This window comes from Camelus dromedarius, chromosome 23, assembly GCF_036321535.1.
Source record: "Camelus dromedarius isolate mCamDro1 chromosome 23, mCamDro1.pat, whole genome shotgun sequence".
NCBI classification, from domain to species: Eukaryota; Metazoa; Chordata; class Mammalia; order Artiodactyla; family Camelidae; genus Camelus; species Camelus dromedarius.
In genome coordinates, this window is record NC_087458.1 from 12,547,551 (window position 1) to 12,570,421 (window position 22,871).

Consider the following 22,871-nt stretch of genomic DNA (forward strand, 5'->3'; position numbering starts at 1 on the left):
ATTTAATGCACTTGAGTGCCTGCTCAGGTCCCTCTTCCTCTCCTGCAGTGCATCTGCTCATGGCCAGACTCAAGTCCATGGACATTTATTGAGCCCTCATCCCACAGCCAACGGCGACCTGGGCACCATCGACGGGGATGCAGACAAACACACCTGCCGCTTTTCAATGTCTATCTGTGGGCCAGTCATTGTGCACCCACCTTTCCTCCTCACAGCAAGGCTCGCTCTGCAGTTTACCAGGTCAGAGTGCGTGTAGGACAGCCCTACGTAACAGCCCTCCCTGCGCACAGGCTAAGGACCGTTTATGCATGGAGGTCATTCCAGAGTTACAACGTGGCAAAACAACAACAAAAATGTAGTTAAACATTAGTGACATCAACAGGGAGAAAAGAAACTATTAAAAATGTCTACATCAGCTCCTGAGCATTTTGCAATCGATTATATTATAACCTGTGATAATGCTTATTACTAAATCTATGCAGTTTTATAACATGTTTATTGTTCATTATGGAGACCTACAGTAGGGCCTTAGAGAATGCTCACATACAGAGGGTGGGCAAAAGCGGGAGCCCTTAGAGAGAGAAGGCAGGGGGAGGATTCAAGGTTAGAAGTTAAAGAAGAAAGTTTTAAGGAGACCAACTGGTGAGCCGAGTCCAAAGCTGCCCATGAGTCAGGTGTGAGCCCTTAGCGATAGTTTCAGTGAGGGAGTAAGGTTTCAACCTGATGAAAGGAATTAAAGAAGAAACTGAAAGCAGCTACTTTCCATTTCTAGAGGTAACCAATGAAAGCAAGAGGAAAAAACAGGAGTAGATGGGGTGAGGGGCTGGGAGGGTGTTTTTCATAGTGGAACACGGATAATTATTTGTTCCTAAGGAAAGAGTCCAGAGGGGAAACGAGCAATTAAGAACACTAAAATGGTCACAGAAGCTGGCTTTGGGCAGCCGGGATAGAGGCAACTTTTTCCTACTTTTTTTATTGGTTCATTTTTCTTCTAAAGAGAAGAATAAAAATATATTTTTAAAGTAGAAGATGCTTTTCTTTTTAAAGGGGGATTTCTTTTTTTTTTTTTTTTTTTTTTTTTTTTAAAGATGAGAGGAGTTAAAAATACCTTTAGCCTGGGGAAGGTCTGTTTTCTCCTCTGAGGTTTATTTCCTTGTCCTTGAGAAGGATGTGGGTAAAAAATACAGAGGAACTTTAACGTGGGGAGAAGAGAGATCAATTGAGCTCATGCAGAACACAGTCTTCTAGTTAAAAGGCATGGAAATTTGCCAATTATGAAGAGGTGAGATGGGGTTGAGGGGTGTGGAAAAGGATGGGAAACCTTTATGGTGATCACTGTTAAAAATGTAGTAGGGACACAAATATTCTCTAGGGATAAGAAAGATTTTTTTCCAAAACAATTCAAAGTTGGGGAAGCGGAAAGGGGATGGAAGACAAGAGTAGAAAATAATCTAATAAATGTCAGCCCCAGCTTTTCTTCCAAAACTACTTCTCTCTGAATCCCTGTTAAGCCAAATAGTTCTAGTGTCTGGGTGCGATATTAAAGCAGAGAATCAAAGCAGGAAATGTAGCACTATGTTTATTCTTTTAAGTTAATTCCAACAGAGCAGTAACCGCCACGCTGTTTATTTCAAAATAAATAGACTTTTTGATCTTTTGCTGTAATGAAATGTGGTTCCTATTCCCGACCAGTGCCTGGTGCCCGCCGCTCCACGGTGAATTAGCTTCCCTTTTCTCAATGCAGAAAACTCAATTATGTCTCACTTCCGGTGTGGGTTCACTTTGAAGTAATAAAAGGAGGAGAATGAACATATCCACTTAGGTTGATGAAAAAAGATTTAAAAGGAATAGTCCGTCTCTCTATCTCCCAACTAACCCGGCTGTATTAATATGAAGGTCATTTGGAGAAAAAGATCAGCCAACTGATACAAACGTTAGATTTAAAAAGAAATGGAGGTTAAAAGGGATTCCTGTCTTTTTAACCACACTTCTGTGATCTCCTCAAAGCCTTAAGGTAGCAGAGTGAAGGAGTCTGAGCACATTTGGCTTTTGTCTTCCCACTTTCTTGTCTTGATTTTTAGGAGTGTCTCTGTTTTAAAGGGGAAGGTCGGGTGTATTTGTCTAGGCTGTGACACAGGGATGCAGTGACAGGCTGTGTAGGAAGCAGAGCAATGGTAAACACTGTGAACGCTATGAGTAGTGTCATTAAGTTAATCAGTGCAAAATTGTGGGCTGGATTTACTGCCATAACATCTCGATCTTTGGAATTACAGCTTCCCCACAGCCTACGTGGATAGAAGGGTGTGGGGGAAATGCGAGAGGGGACTGTCAGGAATAGCAATGTATGGATCGGGGGAAAAAGTGCTTGATGTGCATTAAGTAGAAGCATCTTGTCAAGTATTCACTTCTCCTTCAAGGACCAGCCTTCTGTTCCTCTGCTGACCCCTGAAGGGACAGTATCTTGGAGAAGAAATTATCAGGTGTGAACTTTCTGCCTTGATCCGAGCCATTTCTTGAGGGAAATGCTCCCACTTGTTTCTCCCTGCTGAGGAAGCAGCCTTGGATACTTTCTTCGCAGATGGGCATCCAGGGATAACAATGGTTACCTGGCCCAAGGGCAGCAAGTGAACAGGTATTTTCCACCGCACTTCTGTAGCGTAAATGACGGATGAAATGGATGGTACCATTTTATAAGATATGGTCTGTCTCTCCAAGCATATCACAAGGGCCCTATATTTTGTAAGAATCCTGCCAGTAAACAATATTTTGCTCCATATACAGGAGAGTTAAAAAAAAATCCTATGTACAGAGCAACTCCCTGAGGACGCTTATGATCTTCAATGAGTAACTGAAGGGGGAGGGCGTCTGTGCCCTTTAAAAATAGCCATCCTCTAGGGGAGAAGGGTGGAATCCGCAATGATGACTCACCTCTGGGGCCTGGCTGGCTTCTCCGGCTTCTCGCTGTTGTACGGAATGACAAGGTCAACAGCAGACTCCGGCTTCTGGAGGAGAATCCCCAACTTGAGCTTGATCTCCTTGGCCCTGCAGGAGGAGGTGTAAGGAGAAACAAGAGCACTCCATGAGCATAAAGATCCAAGAAAGAGATTTTCTTTCTGTGTCAGAGAAAGAAAAATGAACAAAACTCCATTTCACGGTCGTGGCAGAAAGAAAACTAATGTAGAAATTGCAACACGTGAGCTCTAACAGCAGTTGTCAAGCTTTCCTTCTGTCCCTGGCTCATAGGCAGTACCTCATTTTAATCCTAATTGTTATTTTGTGTGCATTCTTTCACATTATATATGGGGAATTCTATCATATTATTCCCATTTTACAAATGAAGAATTTAATGATAGAAAACTCAAGTAACTGACTTAAGATAACCAGGCCAGTATGTGACGGACATGGGACCAGACCCCCAGGCTGCCTGACTTGCGTTCACAGGTGGAACTCACTGCATTGTCTGCCAGTCTTCTGAGGGCTCTGCTCCCAGCTCTGCCATTAATTCGATGTGATATTTGAAAAAGTGATCATGTTTTATTGGCAGACCTCAGTTTCTTCATCTATAAACTGACAGGGCTAACCTAGATGTTTTCTTCAGTCATTTCCAGCTATAAAATTGATGGTTGCTTTTCTATAAAATGTTCTTCTTTTGGATGGATTTGATTTTTTTTCCAACCCCTTGCCCACTGTTCCACAATGGCTGTTGTAGTATCTTACAAGCAGTAAGCCTTCCATAGATGCATATTAATTACCAATGGACTGGTTATAGCAGCATTATGCTACTCCTTTCTGTCTTCAACATTTTAGTGAATAGATGTGGTCAGAATTCCGGGCACTCCTCCATCCTAGGGTGCAACTGTTTTCAGATTTGAAAACTAATCTGCTAAGTTACCCATTATTTTATCACGAGTCTGAACTCAAAAAGCACCAAGCCAATCCTAAGCATTAATCCACAAGACAAGCCACTGTATCCTGGCAGATCCAGAAAGCTGACCTTTCACTGTCACTCTGGTACTTTACACGTGCTTTTGAGATAGGATTTATCATACTGTGTTATGGTTATTGATTTATGTGTCTGTTTTCCAAACTGGATATAAGATCTCTTTGCAGGTAAGAATTGAGTCTTAAATACCTTTTAACTCCTATGCATAGCACAAGGCTTGGCAGCATAGTCAACATTCAAAAATATTTGCCAGAGTGAACTAAAAATATCTTAATTTTTGTTCCTCACGCAGCTGCTAACATTCATCTCCCAGTCAATGCTGATCAAAGCCAAAGTTTTCAAGAACTGTGATAGGATCCATGTTGTGGCCAGATAGGGTTCTGCCACCGTAAACACACTTTCCTCATCCGTTCACACGAGACAGTGATGAGACAATTTAAATACATAAAATGCATAAGATTAGCAATTATGGGTATTAAAGAGAAAAGTTAAGGAAATATATTGTATAACTTTAAAAGTAAGTGTTGAACTGTGTCATAGGTACGTATGATGAGGGTGATTTTTGAAACTATGACTTAGAATTAGTCAATGTCTCTTCCTTTTCATTTCTTCCCTCTTCTGTTCCTTTTTTTCTCCAGATAAAGCCAACTCAGCTACCACGCTACAGGAGAGCAAATGCAGCTGAGCACAACGTTATGGTTGGCACTGAGACTGTTCTACTGAGGGAGCTTATACAAACCATGAGAACAAGAGTACGTGTCACTTTGACTCCAGGCTCCTCAAGATGCTTAAACTATCTAACATTTAGGGCTTTTTGCCCAGAAATTGAGACTGATAAAATAGTACATCCTCACAGAACTTGTTGTGATGATGAGATGTGCTCACGCATGTGAGTCACTTCGAACAGCATTTGCTGTATCACACCGCTTCTTCAAAGTCAGTTCTAACTGCATGGTCATTTTTCCCAGCCGAATTCAAGCTGAGTTCCCTTGCTTGGAGTACCATATTAAAACATCCAGAAATTTCTCACATGTTGCTAAGAATTCAAACACCCACCGCCTCCTATATTCTACCTCTGAAGACGGGAATTACCGATTTTATATTTATCTGAAGGATGCAGAAAACAACATGGGGGTGCAGAGGGAGGGATGCAGGCAATACGTGTGGTCACCCTCTGCTGGCTAGGGTGCAGTGCTGCAGCCAGAAACACCAGGGCGATCTTTTCCACCAGGACACCCAGGCCTTGAAGAACTTCATCCCTAATACCTCTCCTAGCTCCATATGCCCCGCACCTCCTTCCTATAAGGGGAAGGCATGAAGCAACTGTCTGAGTTTCAACCTTGACCCAATAGTTCACTCAGCAATATTTAGATAAAGATGATCTGTTTTATGAATGTTTCTCTATGCTTGTATTTTCAGTTGATTCTTTAGATTTTTGTTTTGCCTTTTTCTCCCCCTCTCAAGTTCTGTTTCTTTATCCTTTTACTCTTTTGCTCCATTTGAGCCACTTGCTTTTATAAAAAGGCAGAGAGATATTTGTAATTGATTCCTAAGGAAAGAGCAAGTTGGACATGAAGAAGCCATTTGAATGAAGGGGTTGAGCATTTTTAAACTTCATTTATTCGTTACTACTTTCCTCCTCGGTCACGTTTACTGTGTCATTAGTGCACAGTAAACACACCACACACTCACAGGGTTTGGTCCTTGCCTGCAAGGTGCTTATACCCTCAAACTTGCAAACAATCACAAGCAGCTGCTCAAGAAGACGATGCCCAGAGAGCAACAGAGCACTGGTGGAGGACCCCGGTGTCCAAAAGGGTGAGTCAGGGGGCTTCTCAGAAGAGGCAAGGGTGGAACAGCTTTTAGCCAAATGGACAGGAAAAGGATGGGATTTCTAAGTAGAAAGAGAAGAACGTGCATATTGCTTGAAGGGACGTGAAAGTGGTTCTGTGCAACCTGAGCGTAAAGTGTGATTAAGGGGAGCAGAAAGCCGTGTTGGATGAAGCCTGCTCACTCTGCCTCCCCTTCCTGAGGGAGGGACGGATGATGGAGGAACCTCTGTGCTGTACACAGCCTTCAGCAAAACTGGTATGAAAACAAAAATGAGGTGAAACTATTGAAAGATGCCTTCAAAGACTCTCTATGTGAAAAGGTGGCATCTTAGCTGACAAGCTCAATCTGTTTCCCATTTTTCTTTTGCTAACTTTTATAGGATGCATTTTCCCATAAAAATAGTGTCTCTAAATTCTGATTAAATTCTCAAAAAGACATCCCACAAAAGCCTTTTCAAACCAGAATAAATCAGAACCCTAGTATAATTTTATCTGTATCACTATTTAAGTTGTTTTTCTGTGAGATAATCTAGAAATCAGCTACTATTTATAAAATTGCCTATAGAAAATCGTATTCCACTTCCTCAGGGTAGAGCAGCATACCAGAACTTCACGTTATTCTTCTCCTCATGTTTGCCCTGGGGATGGAAGGGAGAAAGGAAAAGCAGTGCTTTGGAAAATACTTCTTTCTATGGTTTAGCATAGGTTCAAATTATAGGACATTAAAATGTTATGGTACATAAGTCAGGAAGTCCATTTGGTTGAATTAGGAGTTTGAGAGAACACAGAGAATGAATAAGATTACTGTCTCCCTTCTTATAAGATAGTAAAAGTCTAAAAGCTGAAGAGTTGACTGATGCTGAAGTCCCAACCACTTGAAACGTTTTACTCATTTTGTAGTAATAAACAGTGTTACTACGTTTGTTTTTCTCTTTCAGAGTTACTGGAATGCTGCTTCATTCCCCGTCTCTGCTTCCTCTGCATCATAGCAACACATGCAATTGTGGGAATGAAAACAAACAAATGGAAAACCAAATAAAACAAAAACTCAAACCTACCATTTTATTTTTCCCGTTAAAAAGTAGATTTGAATGTATCTGACATTCATTTATGTCAAAAACAATTCCACCCAGATAATAAAACTTCCTAATGTGTTTATGATTTCAGCTCAGTCCCTGGCTCTATTTGACCGCCCACCAGGCAGTTTTCCTGGTTACATTACATTAATGCTTGTTAACAAGAAGTGATCCTTATCTCTTCTCAGCTCACCCCAACCTTGTCATCCTTTGGTTTTACAAAGAAAAACTTGTTTTGAAATAAAATCATTGGAAATGCCTCGGTGAAATTTTAATTAAGGGTTCAGAGGAAGATAATCCTTTCACTGGATGACTCACATTAGTGATTTCAAACTGAAAAGAGTTTGAATAATTATAGGGCTGTACAATTTTAAATCTGTGCCCTGTGTGGGCATGCTTTCAAACAGCTCTGGGCCATCTCGGTCCTTCCGGCTAATGGGTGAACTGAGTGAAAGTTATTACCTTAAGACAAACAAGTGTGGAAAACAGTTCAAGCAATCACTAAAACAAAAACAGAGCAGAATTTTTAAAAATACAATTATATTTAAGTAAAATTTATCCATAACCAACTACGGATAAAGTCCTTTCAATAAAGATTTACTATATAAGTTGATGAATCAATAAATGAACGAATGAATTGAATTTCTAGGTTATAGTAAAACTGCACTTTGGAGTGGTTGGGTGAGATATTGGGGTGAGGCACAAAATAAGTCATTGAGGACTAGGATGTCTCTGATGTAGCTAACTGGGAAGAAGGGAAGCCACTGAATGATTGCAAGGAGTCCAACTGAATTCTCTGTCTGTCTGTCAGAGAGGTTGGAAACAGACAAGAGGGAGCTCAAACTGAGTATGCTCATTCTGCCTCACCGCAGATAGGACACGTTCTGATGAGAAGAGGCAGGGAGGGTAATTACAACCACTAACAGTCTGATCGGAATCCATTATGAGATCAAGATTTATCAGGACTCAGTTAAAAGAAATAGAAGTAGCCCCGAGGCGAAGGCCAGTCCTGTGGTTGGACATGTGTCGGAGACAGTCAAGAAGAAATACAAGATTGAGCAATGTTGGGAAGTAAAGGACAGGGGTTTTACAACACATTTCCAAAAGAGATATTCCAGCATGTCCCATGTCAAGGACAATCCAACTTAAATTCATTCCAACTGAAATCTGTGTTGCAGACGCCCCCTGCTGACTGTGGGAAGGAGTGAGCATCAGGCTGCTGCTTTCTGAAGAAACATCACAAAGCTTGTCTCCACAGGAGTAAAAAGGACATGCCCTCTGTTGGCCTCTAAAAATGTAATAAATACCCATTAAAGATAAATAAACGTTTATAAAACACTTAGCAGTGAGACCCAGCAGCTGGAGTGTACAGGCAGCTGGATCTGAACAGCAAAGGAAGAAAAGAGCGCCTCTGAGTTCTTGCCTGTGGCTGAGATCAGAGTCACGTGGACAGAACCCCAGCAGAGGCTGAGGAAGGAAGGGAGCCCAGAGGGTGTGTGTTCACTGTGCTGGACCCATTGAGGGCAGTTGATTTGGTTGAAGCCTGGAAAAGCCTTCTTGTTGGCTGCTCATTTAAAACTTGAGATCAGTGGAGTCTGTTACTGATACATGGATCATGAGAGATTGGGGTTTATAATTGATCTTGAAAACCCTTAGTGGAATATAAGAAAATTCAGTGGAAAAATCAGGTCAGTTCTAGAACTGAAATTCTCACCTCCCCAGGATCCCCCAAACATGGTTCCTTAAAATCAAGATTCATTCTCAAGTGTGGGCAGAGAATGTAACAGTTTGGCATCTACCATTTCCCTAACTTAACCCACTTCTATGTGAACTAAAGAAAGTCCACTCATTGCTTATGTCTTAGCAGAAAATGAAAGAGTGGTTTCCTCATGCTGCGTTAAAGTATGCATTTTTTTTTAACCTGACATAACTTAATATACGATACATTATGGAAAATGACTCTATGGTTAGTTAATATGAAATACTCCTCAGTGGTCCAAATGACAGATGAAGAAAATTCTAAAGAATATATTATTATTATTACTACTACTATTACTATTATTATTATTTATGTATTAAGCTGTAACTCCAGAAATGACAGCTCTTTCCAAACACAGTTGAATCACTCCCTGGTGGTGCCTTAAGGTTTTCACTCATATTAGTCATTAATTAAACAACAAGCCATGTCAGACTGTAAGATGGCCAAAACAATGTAGAATTACGATGTCAGTTGTGTCAAGCACGTGCACAGAAGGCGCACTTGTCTATTAAAACCTTCCAACCCTTTATCTTCTAACGTCTCCTTTCTGTAAGTTCTCCTAATAACAGCTACCTTCATTCTTATGTTCAAGTTCCCACCTCAACTGCCCCGGCTTAACTCCCCATCAGGGCCCCTCACAGGCAAACTGCAGTCAAAGACCAGGGAATCCCGTCTCCAAGCTGCCTCGACTTCACAAGATGGCAGCTGAGATAGAAAACACTGGCCTTGACAGCGTCTCCTCTTGCTCACTTATTTATTCAACAAATTAAAAGTATATTTATTAAACACTCGCCATGTGCCATAGACCATCATAGGTTTTGGAATCCAGTGAAACAAGAAGGCAAGTTCCTCTCGTGGAGTTTATATTCCAGTTGGGCCAAGACAAACACAAAATAAGGAATCCAAACAATGAAACGAAAAATTCCAGCTGGTTTGTAATCACTGCAGGGTGACACCGTGGAAGAGTTAGCTTCAGCTATTTGTCCTAATCCCGGTGGTGGTCAGCAGGCTTTTTAAAAAAGGCCACACTCCAGAGATGGCTGCCGTAGGTGTCCCCGCTGTCCGCGCAGAGAGCAACACCAGACACTCTGCCAATTAGCAAAGCATGTTAGAAATGAGGTTTGACATGTGGGTTTGTTCGCTAAGTAATCGGTTTCCTCCAGTTACAGTAATGACCCTCAGGTCATTTTTACTGGAGACACACCCATTCCATAGAAAAGTTATAAAAATGTAATTAGCTCTCAGATGGCTCCTGTGGCTTGATCCCAGGCCTTGATTTGGAGATTTCTTATTGCCTGATACCAACTACAAGAGTATCAGAATCGCACCTCAGAATATTAATGACTGAGTGAAACTTTCTTACAAGTTATAGTCAGAGCATAAAGCATTAGGCCTTTACTGAGATCACAGAACCAGCTGTATTAATATTTTGCACCGGCTTGTCAACAACTATTTGCCTAAATAAATATGGCACAGTTGGCTTTCATTTTATGTACAGTGGTCTTGCTTTCATACACTGGTCATGAAGTCGTGGAGCGATAACTAACCATCACCCACCACTAATTAATAGCTACAGTTATCTACCAAAAATAACCTAAGAGTTCGGCATGAATTTATTGATTTAGACTAGTTTTCAATAGCCACTTACTATCTGTGGGATCTTATGCAAGTTAGATAATGCCTCTTGGCCTCAGTTCCGTCATCTGTAAAATGGGGATAACATTAGTGCCTGCTGTGAAAATTTCTGTGAGGAGTGCGTGAGATGATGCATGTGAAAGTTAGTGCCTGGCACATAGATAACATGCAGTGCACAGTAACTGTCATCATCGTCACCCTCATCACCATCATCACCGCTGCCCGTCTTCTACCACCTACTGTTACAGTTTGCAGCAGTTTCCCTTAACTTCTGGGATATTAACACCTGATGTGTTAAGCTCATTTTCTCTTCATTGGATGAATGCATTCTATGCTTTAAACACTACTCTCCTGGGGAAATCACAAAGATCCTGAAGTGAGAGAGTTAGGAAAAGTCAGAAGCAATTTCTGGTGACTCCATGCTGGGAAAGAAGGAAAGCTCCATGGTAAAAGCCAGGAAAGTATTGAGTTGCAAAGCAGTGATGCAAAAAGAGGCCCCGATGCACACAGAGGCACATCTATCTCTGCAGCACTCTGCTCCCAGTCCGTGAAATGCAGGCTGGACGTGGGCATGTGGATAGAGCCTGGCCCTCCCTGATGCTGTCTCCTCTTCCTCAGTTACCTGGGGAAGAAACACTCTCACTTCCCACATCCCTGATATTTCCAAGTATGGAAGACCATGTGAAGTCACAGTGGTTTCATTTTAAGCACACAATCCTTGAATCTAGATGCAAGGACTCCTTCCATGGGCAAAAAGTTACTCCTCATGGCACACAAGCAGGAAACAGGTGATCTGAGGCAACTCTTCAAAATAACAATAATAATAACAATAATAATGTATAAAATATTAATTTATTGAGATGTCAATTCATGTTTTCCTCTTCTTATTGTTTTTCTTCTAATTTTCAAGAAGGTCGCTAGGCATTTGTGCTTTCTTGGCTCTGAGGCAGTTAGGTTGCATGGAAAGACCAAAAGCAGGTATTGACTGAAATAGTATCCCATTTCTGACCTTTGTTTTCCAAGACCCTAAACTCGCTGGGGAGATATGCTGGCTTGTTCCCAGAGAGGAGAACTGCTTTTGATGAGTGGTAAAGGAAGAGGCGGGGGGGAAAAAAAAGAGAGAGAAAAGAGGGAATCCCCGAGGCAAGAGCAGAGGACTGTGGTTTAGGGTTCTCTAATTAATCAACACCCACTCTCCCCTGCCACACACACCTTTGCAGGACTCCAGGGAGGTGGCTGGACCACAGAGGGAGACAGTTGTATGGTGCCCATAATGGGATTTTACCCTTAGCCCCCGAGCTCCCAGCTTCACCCAAGCCAATACCCAGACCCAAGCAAGGGTTCCTGGAATGATTTCAAGGCACTGTGAAGCTTCAGACGAGAAAGATAAAAGAAATGATGTATCCACTTAAAGTTTTTTCAAAAGCCAGCCACCTAACAGTGTGAAAAAGCCCCCCGCCCCGAAAAAATTCAGGAAGTGTTCAGGAGAACTTACTAACCCTATTGTGATGAAACCATGGAAACAGTGAACTCAATGTGGCAAACTTCCCATGGCTGAAGAAAATTCATCAAGAAAAGACAAAACCAGCTGTTCTGGATAACAGCTAAGTCATATGACTCCGAGATTTGTCCAGATGATTTCACAAGATGCTTTCCAGATCTCGAGCCCATTATTACAGTCACAAGCAACGTGCTAGATTGTGTTCAGTCTCTCCCCCTGCACTTGGCAGAGAAAATATCCAACTCCTAACTGTGGCAAAACCCCTGTCTCAGCTTATATAATTGGAAGAGTTTGCAAAGCAACTAGGGTAGAGGTCAAAAGGCTGTTCCTGGAGAGAAAGTGATGTGGAACACTGAGCTCTCCCCTAGAAAATCTGGTTAATGCCCAAACTAAGCAATTTTTCCTAAAAAGCAATAGACAGTATAGCACAGTGGTTAAGGGCATGGATACTGAAGTCAAACTGAGCATTATTTATCTTACTACACGTGTGACTTTTGCCAAGTTTTGAAACCCTACCTGGCTTCAGTTTTCTTGTCTGTAAAATAAAGGTTCACAGAATGATGAAATGGGCTATTCCATGGGAAGCACTTATACTAATGCCTAGCACACTGAGCATGCACTCCACAAATAACAGGGGTGGTGGTGGTGGCGGTGGTGATGATCTCCTTACAGAAAATCCTGGGCCAATGAAGGCAAGTGTCTAGCTTATTTACAGAAAAAAAAAATGATAACTCAACATAGACTATATCAGTAGGAAGGAATCTTAGAGGAGAGACAGTAAACAGAGTAACATTTGCCCTTGACTAAACCCTATTTTCAACTCGGTCACTAGTTTGCTGGGTGATCTTGAGGAAGTTATGTGAGTTGTCTTTCAGTGAAAAGTAAGAAAAGAGAGAGAGGAAGGATGGAAAGAAGGAAAGAAGGAAGTCTGTTTAGTGATAAACCTCTAATATCTTCTCTATTATAAACTAGTATTTCCATATTATCCACACTAAACATCTTTATAACGTAAATGAGAAAGTGAGGACCTGAGATGAGAAATGACTTGTGAATCACACCATGGATGCCTTCTATTCCATCCTCTTCCCAACATCCCGTTTTTATCTTTAATTACAATATTCTTCATCTTCTCGTAATTTATAAACTCTCTGATTCACATTAAACTGCTCATCTTCTTCATTCCCAATAGCTAATCTGTCACAAATGTTGCTCTTTATCCCTAGAAAATTATTTTAAATGTGCCTTTTCTTCTCCGTAGCTAGATGAAGCAGCTTTCTCCAGGCCTGAATCTCTGGGACGTGCCCCCCTTACTACATGCATGCTCCGCTCACTATCAGAGCAGAAACAAGCTCCTACTTGCTTGTAATGACTCTGTATCATTTACCACGAAGACTCTCAGACTTGAACATGCACCCCCAACACCAGGATATCTGGTTTAAACACAGGCTTCTGGGCCCCGTCCCAGAGTTCCTCCTTCAAGAGGTCTGAAGTGCGACTGGAGAATTTATATTTCCAGTCCAGGACCACACGGTGAGAGTCACTGATGAACTGTGTCAATTTCAAACACCCTTCTTGCTTCCAAGGTCCTCCACTTCTAACCTTGTTTCCCCCGATTCCCCTAGTCCCATTGGTCTCCTCCTTATCTCCCAAGCAAATCGTCTCTGCCTCCCTCCACTCATATGACAATTAAAACTCTTCTAATGCTCCAGAACAATCTCACCTTTCCCCCTGAAGCCTCTGTAACGACTCCAGCCTAGACTGCTTTCTGTCTTCTCTAACATAAAATCATAAAAACAGAAGCATATTTAAGGGACCTTATAGAGCTTCTAATTCACCCTCCCCTTATTTTAAATGTGGAAAAACAGGTTTATATAGATTAAAATATTTTCAAAGATCTCATAAAATCTCATTCTAAGATCTCTAATAATTTACAGAGCAAGGGATAGGGTAGCTGCTGTTCTTCAGCTAAAGTTCTGGGCAGCACATTTTCACCCAATTACTCTAGTTTCTTGTGAATGTATATCTCAGAGTTCCATATGCATGTACTCCCGTGAGACAGCAAGTCCTTTGAGTACTTCCTTGGCCTCCCAGAGCATCTTGAAAATAACTAAGTACTTTATAAAGTTGCTTTAACTCCTAGGATGGCATGGAGGATAAAGGTGCAGGCCTGTACTGCTTTGGTTTGTATTCCAGCTCTTACTTATCAGCTGAGTGACTTTGGGCAAGCTACTTAAATTCTAAGCCTCCATTTTTCTATGTAAAGTAGTGATAGTACTTTTCCTGCCTCATATGTATGTTGTGGAGCTAAGGAAGTTAAGGCATCACAGTGTTTAGACGAGCACTTGGGACCTTGTTAATTTTCTATAAATGTGACCTATTATTGTTACTGTTCTAATATTTGTCCCACTGCTCTGTCACAGTGCATATTGCACATGGGATGTTGGGTGATAAATGTTTACTGAACGAATAGAATAGAGTGAAATAGGACTCAATGAACATCGGTTTGACTGACATGCAAGATAAGTTCCTTTCAGAGGCCTCCACCTTGGAATAAGGGAACCAATTCTGAGACCGTAGCGAATACCCGTTGCTGGAGAACGCAGCCCCAGAGAGACAAAGAAGGCTACATGGAGACTTCTGCTGCTGCCCTGCGCAGCTCAGAGCTGCACTGTAATATCACCCGCCTTGTGCTGCTATTTAAAAATGAAAAACAAAGTATTGTTTTTCCCAAGCACTGACTACTCCCTACCCAAGGTTTCCCGTGGAAATTGAAATATTTCCCATGCTTTTATGGCCTGTCTCTGACATGCTCATCATTCAGAGTAGGTTATTAGGGGTAAAGGAAGACATACTGCAGGGACAAAGCAGACAGGGGCAGGAGTAGTTTTTTGTTTTTGTTTTTTTTCCTTTGACCTTCAATTCTCCATCTTATTCAAAATATCATTGGCAGAATTTCTGGACTATTTGTAATTCAGTTTGGAAGCCAGATAATGAACAGTGGGAAAATGGTCTTCAAGAAGAGGAAGACAGAAATTTATGGCTTATTTTGAGTTCCAAAAGTGGAGGGGTCAGAAGGCATTCCCACGAGAGCTTCTCTGAACACTGGCGTGACCCAGAGCTGTGGAATATCTCAGTGTCGTTCTGCTTTAAATTATAAAGAGGGGCATTCTAGAATGAAATTTTCTAGCTGTACATGGACCCTAGTTGTTTTATACCTTACAAAGGTATAATAAAGCATATTGGAAATAATAATAAAGCATACTGGAAAAGAAGGGAAGGAAAGAGGAGTAACATAAATTCACTGAAGCCTTAATGGACATTAATATATATATTACATCACTTACTAAACCTCTGTTCCCAGAACTTAAAGTGTCCTCTTGCAATCACTTTATGTAACAGATATAAAGTCATAACTTCAGATAATCAGGACATTTTGTTGACATTCATCTCGGCCAAATTTTTAAAAATACTTTTTGAGCAAAATAATGACATGACGATGAGGAATCAGAGGACTGTTACTTGTCTGGAGTGTAGAATTTTATTTTAAACCATTTCTTCTCTCCTTCTCCCAATATATGGAAACAGCACCTTATTTTGCAAGATTTCTATTTTTCAGAATTATCTATTGATTGATTCATAACTCACATTTGTATTCATTCACTTAGCAGACTCTAACAGAGCAACCACCGCTTGTCAGGCACTGTACTAGACAGCATGAGGGGTGCTTTACAAAATTAATAAGAAATTGTTCCAGACCTCAAGTAGGTCCCACTTTATAAAGACATGTATAGTCATCCCTCAGTATCTGCAGAAGATTGGTTCTAGGTTCCCCAACTCCCCATGGAAATGAAAATCTGAGAATGCTCAAGTCTTTTATATAAAATGATGAAGTATTTGCATATAACCTACACACATCGTCCTGTATACTTTAAACCACCTCTAGATTACTTATACTACCTAATATAGTGTATATGCTATGTAAAGAGTTGTAAATACAATGTATATTGTATGGAAATAATTGCTAGCACGCAGCAAATCCAAGTTTTACTTTTTGGAGCTTTCTGAATTTTTTTTTTTTTTTTGGAATACTTTAGATCCATGGTTGGTTGACTATGAAGATGCATAACCCCCAGCTACGGAAGGCCAACTATGTACATAGTTTAATTGGAAGATGAAAAAATTCTGAGAGCTGAAGGGATGAAGCGCTAGCTTCTCCTTGAGGGAGAAAAGAGAAAGCTTTTCAGAAGGGTTGATATTTGGGGCTGGAATTTGGCTGAAATCCTGTGCGGTAGAGGCACAAAAGGTATTGGTTTGAATCCCAAAGCAGGTGCTGTCTTCCTGTTTTCTCTCAGTGCCCCAGGGATCCTTCCCAAAGTTTAATATGGAAGTTCCCATCTTCCTAATATGTTTTCAAAAATTCCAAAGAGGCTTTCAAGGTCCATGCATAGGTCACAGGGTCATAATCCTAGAAAATCCTCGCCAGTATTCTTAGAACATTCCCTCATTTTTCTCCCAACAAGCAATGAATTCTGACCTGTGGCCCTTACATCAAGACTTGGTCTACAGGGATTCACTGAATTGTGTGGCTACTGGGATAGGAGTTACAAAGCTAGAATTCTGCACTCAGGGTAGGGACAGGGTCCAAGAACCAAGCAGATGGTCACCTGGCTGCTTGCTGCAAGAATGATGCAAAGCAGCAGTCTTTGAGCTGAGCTCTCTCCTCTAGACTGAAGGCACAGCAATCTTAGACAAACGCAAATGTAATTTTATGTATTACGGATGCAAGTCACAGCCGATAGGAGACCACCAGCTATGAAACACAATAAGAGATAAAAAGACCTGAGAACTTGGGGAAGCAAGGCCAGAGAGAGTGCTAGGGACATCCCACAGAAAAAAGAAGGGAAGAACAATGTCTTCTATGGGAAAAGTATCTCGTTAAACTCTTGAGACGTAGCCAGCAACCTGAGAAATTTTCACTTATGATGATAAGAAGGATGGTCTGCAAGGCATAGAAACAGGCACAGAAGGAAAGGGGGGGCTGGGTCACATGGCGGAAGTTAACAATTCCCACATCTTCCTTGGTGGTAGGTCCAAGATGTCCATGTCCTAGTTCCTGGGACAGGCGGCTACGTTGTCCTGTGTGGCGAAGAGGATTCTGCAGGTGTGATAAAGTTAAGGATCTTTAGCTGTAAAGATTATTCTGGATTATCTGTGGGGGCCCAATATCATCACAGGGATCCTTGTAAGAAAAAGGCAAGAGGGCCAGAGTCTGAAAGCAATGTGCCAGTGGAAGCACAGCGGGAAATGCTGGAAGGTGCTACACTGCTGACTTTGAAGATCAAGGATGGGGCCATGAGCTAAGGGATTCAGGAGGCTTCCAGACATTAGGCTTCTTCCCTAGACCCTGCAGGAGGAACCCCAGCAATCCGAGGATCCATTTTAGACTTTGCTGTCCAGAGCTATATGAGAATAAATGTGCATTGTTTTAAGTCACTAGGCTTCAGGCAATTGTTACAGCGGCAACAAGAAACAAATACATCCTCTCTTAGCTTCTGTTTTTCAGACTTGGTTCACTATAGAAAATAAACTTAACAGCAGTTGGACTGTTTTCTCATCCTCATTCTACTTTTCTATTTTCAGTTAACAGTTAATCTTAATTCTTTTCACCTTTACGGAATGGTCTGTATTTCAACATTTAGTTTTCTGAATTCCCCGCCTGGACCAGCTATTTTTTTTTTCTAATCTTGCTCCTTTTCTTCTAGCCTCCCAAACTCAAATCAGACAAGCGTCCTATGGGAGAGCTACCTAGAGTTACTCCCTGGAGCCTTGCATGCAGCAGATAGAGTTTTGTTTTTTTTTTAATAAAATTAATTTAGCAACAATAAAACTTTTGGGAAAGTCAAGATAATGGGTTTTGACTTGACATCGTCTAAGAATTCCTAAAGGAGGTGGTCTTAGCTCAGAAAAATTAACCCATCACCTACTCCTAAAAAGAGTATCACCTCCAGGCAAACAAATTATGTCAATAGTCCATTTATTCTATCAACCCCCAGGCTCAGAGGAGTTATCTGTGATCCCCTTGCTCTCCTGCTTCCTGTCATCCAGTTGACTCATTTGCTTTCTATTCTCCTTTGCAGTGGGCTGTTCCATTTGAGTCCTATCCCCATACCTCCTGTTTAGCTTTTCAGGGAGAAGACAGTTTTGGAAGCTTTCCAGTTCCTTGTTCTGGCTCCATTCTGAGACTTGGCTGCAAGGTCTCCCAACATGAAGATAACTAAGAAAAATCACCCACTTAGAGAAAGCACTCAGTCCCCAGCTAATTAAATGCTTTACTCAATACATATAATGCATAACCCTATTTAGTGTTCATAATAATCCTGAGGGAGGTATAAATGCTACCCCCATCTTGCAGATGAGAAAACTGAGTTACAGAGAATTTATTTAATCTGCCCCAAATTACCCAGTAAATGACAATTTCAAACCTAATGTCACTTCAGCTCCTAGGCTTTTAATTACTATGCAAAATCACCTATTTCATGCTGTTCAGATAATGTAATTGGCAGCTGTGTGCATCTGGTAAGTAGAAATTCTTAACAAATCATTGTTTTCTTAAAGACTACAGTTTGTTTCCTAATCAAAACCTTCTGAAAGATGGTGTCTATGGAAGAAGAAATATTTTAACAGTGAAGATGCACAAAATTCATAAGTTAAAGTTCGTCAGATAAAATAAAATGAAGGTGATATGTAAATTGAGAGACCTTGAATTAGCTTCAGATCTAAGCAGCTGTGTGATTTTGGACAAGTCACCAAGGAGTCTGGACTTGTTTTGTCAGCTGCAAGAGAAGAAATTGTCCTGTGGCTCTGATCCTATTCTCAGTCTGTGATTTTAAACTGGCCATATGAGAGAAGAGGGAAAAAAAATGACATCCCATCTCAAGGGGCAGAAGCTATGAATTTGAGTCACTAGACTTTCACTGTGCATCTGTATGTGATCAAAATTGAGCTGGGCACTCAATTCCACACCACCACAATGGTCAATTGTGTATGTGATTCTTGTCTTTTTCATGCTCTTAAGCTGATGTCCATTTAATAAAATATGTTCCATAAGCAACTAAAGAAAGTCACATATCCCTTTCCCTTGGTTGCAGTCCAGCCATCTGCACTCACATTTCAGCCTAATTGCAAGCATCAGGGCCTTGTCTGAGCCAGGAAGCGAGACAAGAATAGGTTAAGCTATTCTTAGAAGATCTGGAAGATAAAAGAAGGCAATTTGAAAAAAAAAAAAATTAAGGCTTTTTGAACTGTCAAATTAGAATTTTGAAAAAAATCTCAACTGACAAAAAGTTTTTTTTTTCTTCACTGTTGCTAGCTAAAGGAGAAAGTGTAAAATTCAAACCATGAAGAGAGAAAAAAGAATCCTCATTGATCTATATTCATCTTTATGAAAGAAAAATTGCTTCCTCCTAGCAGGCTCAGACACTTGCAATCTGTCAGCAAGGATCTCTGATTTTAACAAACAATCTGTCTTTTTTCCAAGTCATTAAAAAATATCATGTGCACGTGTGTGTGCACATGCACAGGTGCATGCATGTGTGTGTTCAAGTGACACACATGTTTTGGACTTGGGGGATTCAGAAACAGAATCCAGGACTCTGGAAGCTTGTCATCCAGAAAACACCAGACCCTCAGAGAGTGGGCGGGCTCTTCTGGGAAAGTCTTCAGTGTGACCTGCACTGTTGACCTTGTCCCAAAGTGCACTGGTCATTCGGTCCCGTGGTCCTGTTGACCCAGGTATCTCTCGTAAACTATTACTTGAAATAAGTCACAAAAAATACAACAAACAACTTTTTAATGAAACATCTCAATTCTTTCTAAACTTCCTATATCCCCACAGACAAGTCCTTCATCAAGAAATAGATGGTCTACACACACACACATACACAAATGTCAAAAAGTAGTAGCTTGACAAAAACAGCTCCGCACACTTCTCTACCAGTCATGAGCAGTACACAGTAGAGCACCTCACACTTTCCACGTATTTTCACTTCATGCTTCATCTTTTCCTCTGATTCTACTATGATAGTTCTAACATCTCTCTAGAATGTATAGTTTAAGGATCTGAGTGATAGTTTTTTTCTAGATGGCCTAGATATTGTTTTGAGAAGTGTCTGGGAAAGCAGTTGGGAAAAAAGAAACAAAAACATGTAGAATATAGAATAATGGTCTTAGCCTTGAGACAGGAAGAGGGCAGGGCACAGCCATTCAAGGAATGCTCCACAATTAACATCAAAATGGTGAAAGATTCAACTCCCAGCAGGCCTTGAGGCTCAAGATGATGGGAGATTTAACTTCTAGTAGGCCTTGAGCTTCATTTTACGCCCTTTGTAATACATTAACATGGTGAATAACGCGCCCGCAGGCGCCATGGCAGTCCCAAGGCTAGCCACAAAAGGTCAAAGAGTGGGAAATGGCCAATTTCCTGGGAACCCCAGCCCCCTCCCCAGGCTACTTAGACTGGTCTTTTCATTTATTTGCATATGAAGCTACCAAAGCCCATGAAAGTGGGCAACACTGCCCCTCATGGCCTCTCTCTCTCTCCCCCTTCGGAGAGGGCCCGCACGCTGCCTATGGAGTGTGTACCTACTTTTACTCTAACCTGAGCACCCAACCCCCTCACCTCATGGCCTTTCTCTTGCCTTTTGATGTATCTCTCTAAATAAATCTACCTTTACTCAGCTGTGGCTCGCTCTTGGATTCTTTCCTGCATGAAGCCAAGGACCCACACTTGGCGGGGCACATCCCAGGGGCTCAACCAAAGCCTGGGACACGGCCCTCCTCAAGTCCCACATCTGTTTTTCTTGCATCAGTCTTCCTTACTATTCATAAAGCCAACGTAATTTTAGGTACCTACTGTCCAAAAGCATTCAAAGACTGTGTAACCTAATCCTTTCAACCCTGAAATATTTCCTTTTTGAAGGAGAAAAAATATCAGGCCAAGCTACTTTGTCTTGACATAGTAACTGAATAGAATGCTTTGCAAAGGAATACCCCGTCTGGACTTTCCAGGACCTCTGTGGTCCAGGTGAGTAAGCCTGAAGTCAGTGTGCATTAGCTGTGTTGGGGATGCATGCATTATATGATTAGGCTGATCACACCTACAGATTTACCAGGAAAGACCCAATTTCTAATGCCTGGTCTAGAGGCAAGTTCTACATCCTCATCCTAGTTGGAAATTGCCATTGCTGTGCGTATATGTGTGTGACATGGATTCATGCAGTCAGAGGCAGTCTTCATGTGACTTCATGAGTGGTCAGCACTCCAGGATCTACTCAGCTGGCAGATAAAAACTGGTTAATTATGTGAAGTCCTAGAAACTTCGATTCACTCTTATTCCAGCCCCAAGGATGAAAATTCTTTTCATTGTTAAGTCAAAGGATGGGCAGCATTCAGAAGGGCGTGCATGGGCCACCGTGAGAAACATGTGACAAAGTGGTGAAGGCGGTCTAGGTCACCACACCCCCAAGGTCAGTCGTGTCTGTGTTCCCGCTTCACCTTTCCTTCCTGCCCTCAAGGAACTTATGCCCCTGAGATAAGAGAGAACTAAATTAACAAAACAAACAAACAAAAAAGAATAGAGAAAGGCAATAGTTAGAAGACAAAAAGTAATTCATTACAGGAACTGTGGCAGTAAACTGCATGAGAAATAGCTGAAGCCACACAATTTCATGAGGTTTACCAATAGCTAAAGGCTATCATTAGAAGCAAAAAGAGACTCACCTCTTTAACAAAGTTTTCCTGATGAAACTATAGAGGTGCTGGAGGTTCTCCACCTTTCTTCCTCTCCCAACCCCACTCTCACTCTCCCCCAGAAGGAATCCCTCTTTATTTAGCAACATACACTCTATCCCTTTGTAGCCTCATAAAAAAACTCAGCTATAGTCCTTCCCAATCCTTCTGGAAGCAGAGAAAGCAGCAGGTCAGCCTGGAAGCAGGTCTGTCTCCACTTGCTGTACATTTATTTGTGCATTCTTTTGACAAAACACTAATTAAGTGCCTACTACATGCCAAGTACAGATTGCCTTTATAGTATTGAATTATTTAGGCATAAGGGGGAAATCTTTTTCATGAACAAATCTTTTCAATTTTTAGAGCCAGGAGTAGAGGGGCCCTGGACAAGTTCCAAGGAAACAATATCCGAGACATGCTGCACAGGTTAACTGTGACTGGAAATTCTAAGTTCCCTCCTCGCCTGCTTGCATGGGAGAGATAATACGGATTGCACGAAGATGTCAGAACATCAACCAGACTCCCTGCACCATCTCATCTCCATGTCTTTGCACATGCAGACTTGCCCCTTGGCCTGGTATGCCTGCCTTCTGTCCCCTTTTCCTATTTAGACCCGACCCACTCTTTGGTCCATTCAGGCTTAGCTTATAAACCTTACGCGTCACCCTCTGTGACTTCTTGCACCGTCTTCCCTGACCACCAACAGCTCTGTGAGCCTCCAGCCCAGCTGCCCCCACTTCTGTGCTTCTTAATACGCGGTGCATTTATTCTTCCACAGCAAATCTCAACACAGAGGGCCACTTTCCTCTCATTTATTTCCCTACCTGAACTGAAATTTCCCTGAGAGTTCTTTCATCCTTATGCCTAAGACAAGTTTGGAGGTTTGAAAGGCAATCCAGAGAAACAATGGAAATTGTTTCATCAGCAAGAATCGAAACAAAGTTTTTCTTAGTGACACCTCTCCTCGTTTTGTTCCATAGTTTACTCACTTTCTTAAGATTACAGAGTTTCACTGAAATAGTTGCAGTTATGTCACAAGACTCCTATCAGCAGTAGCAAGCTTCAGATTCACACTTGTTCCAGAAAGCATGACTCCCAAACCCTCCCCTCCTGGAGGCTCTGCCACTGCCTCTTTAGGCCTCTTCAGTGATTCTGTGTCCATCCTGACTCATTTATCATTCATTTGAGTTCATTGCTTCAGTCTTTAGTTCACTAGGTGCTTATCTTTTCTCTATAATTGGCCTAAGGATGTGCTCATGCCTTTGGGAGAAAGCTGTATTTACTTAATCCTGTGGACCCTGCAGCTTTGACCGGCTCTGTTTGGTGCTTCTGAGCGTTT

The 22,871-nt window shown here is 41.5% G+C and overlaps 1 protein-coding gene across 1 annotated transcript in view; it reads right to left on the reverse strand.

The window, feature by feature from the left end:
• RGS5 (regulator of G protein signaling 5) overlaps positions 1-22,871 on the reverse strand; it is a 43,417-nt gene that overhangs the window by 16,954 nt on the left and 3,592 nt on the right. Inside the window, exon 2 of the mRNA XM_064477945.1 lies at positions 2,929-3,042. Coding sequence (XP_064334015.1) covers positions 2,929-3,042 — 114 coding nt within the window. The remainder of the gene's footprint in view (positions 1-2,928; positions 3,043-22,871) is intronic.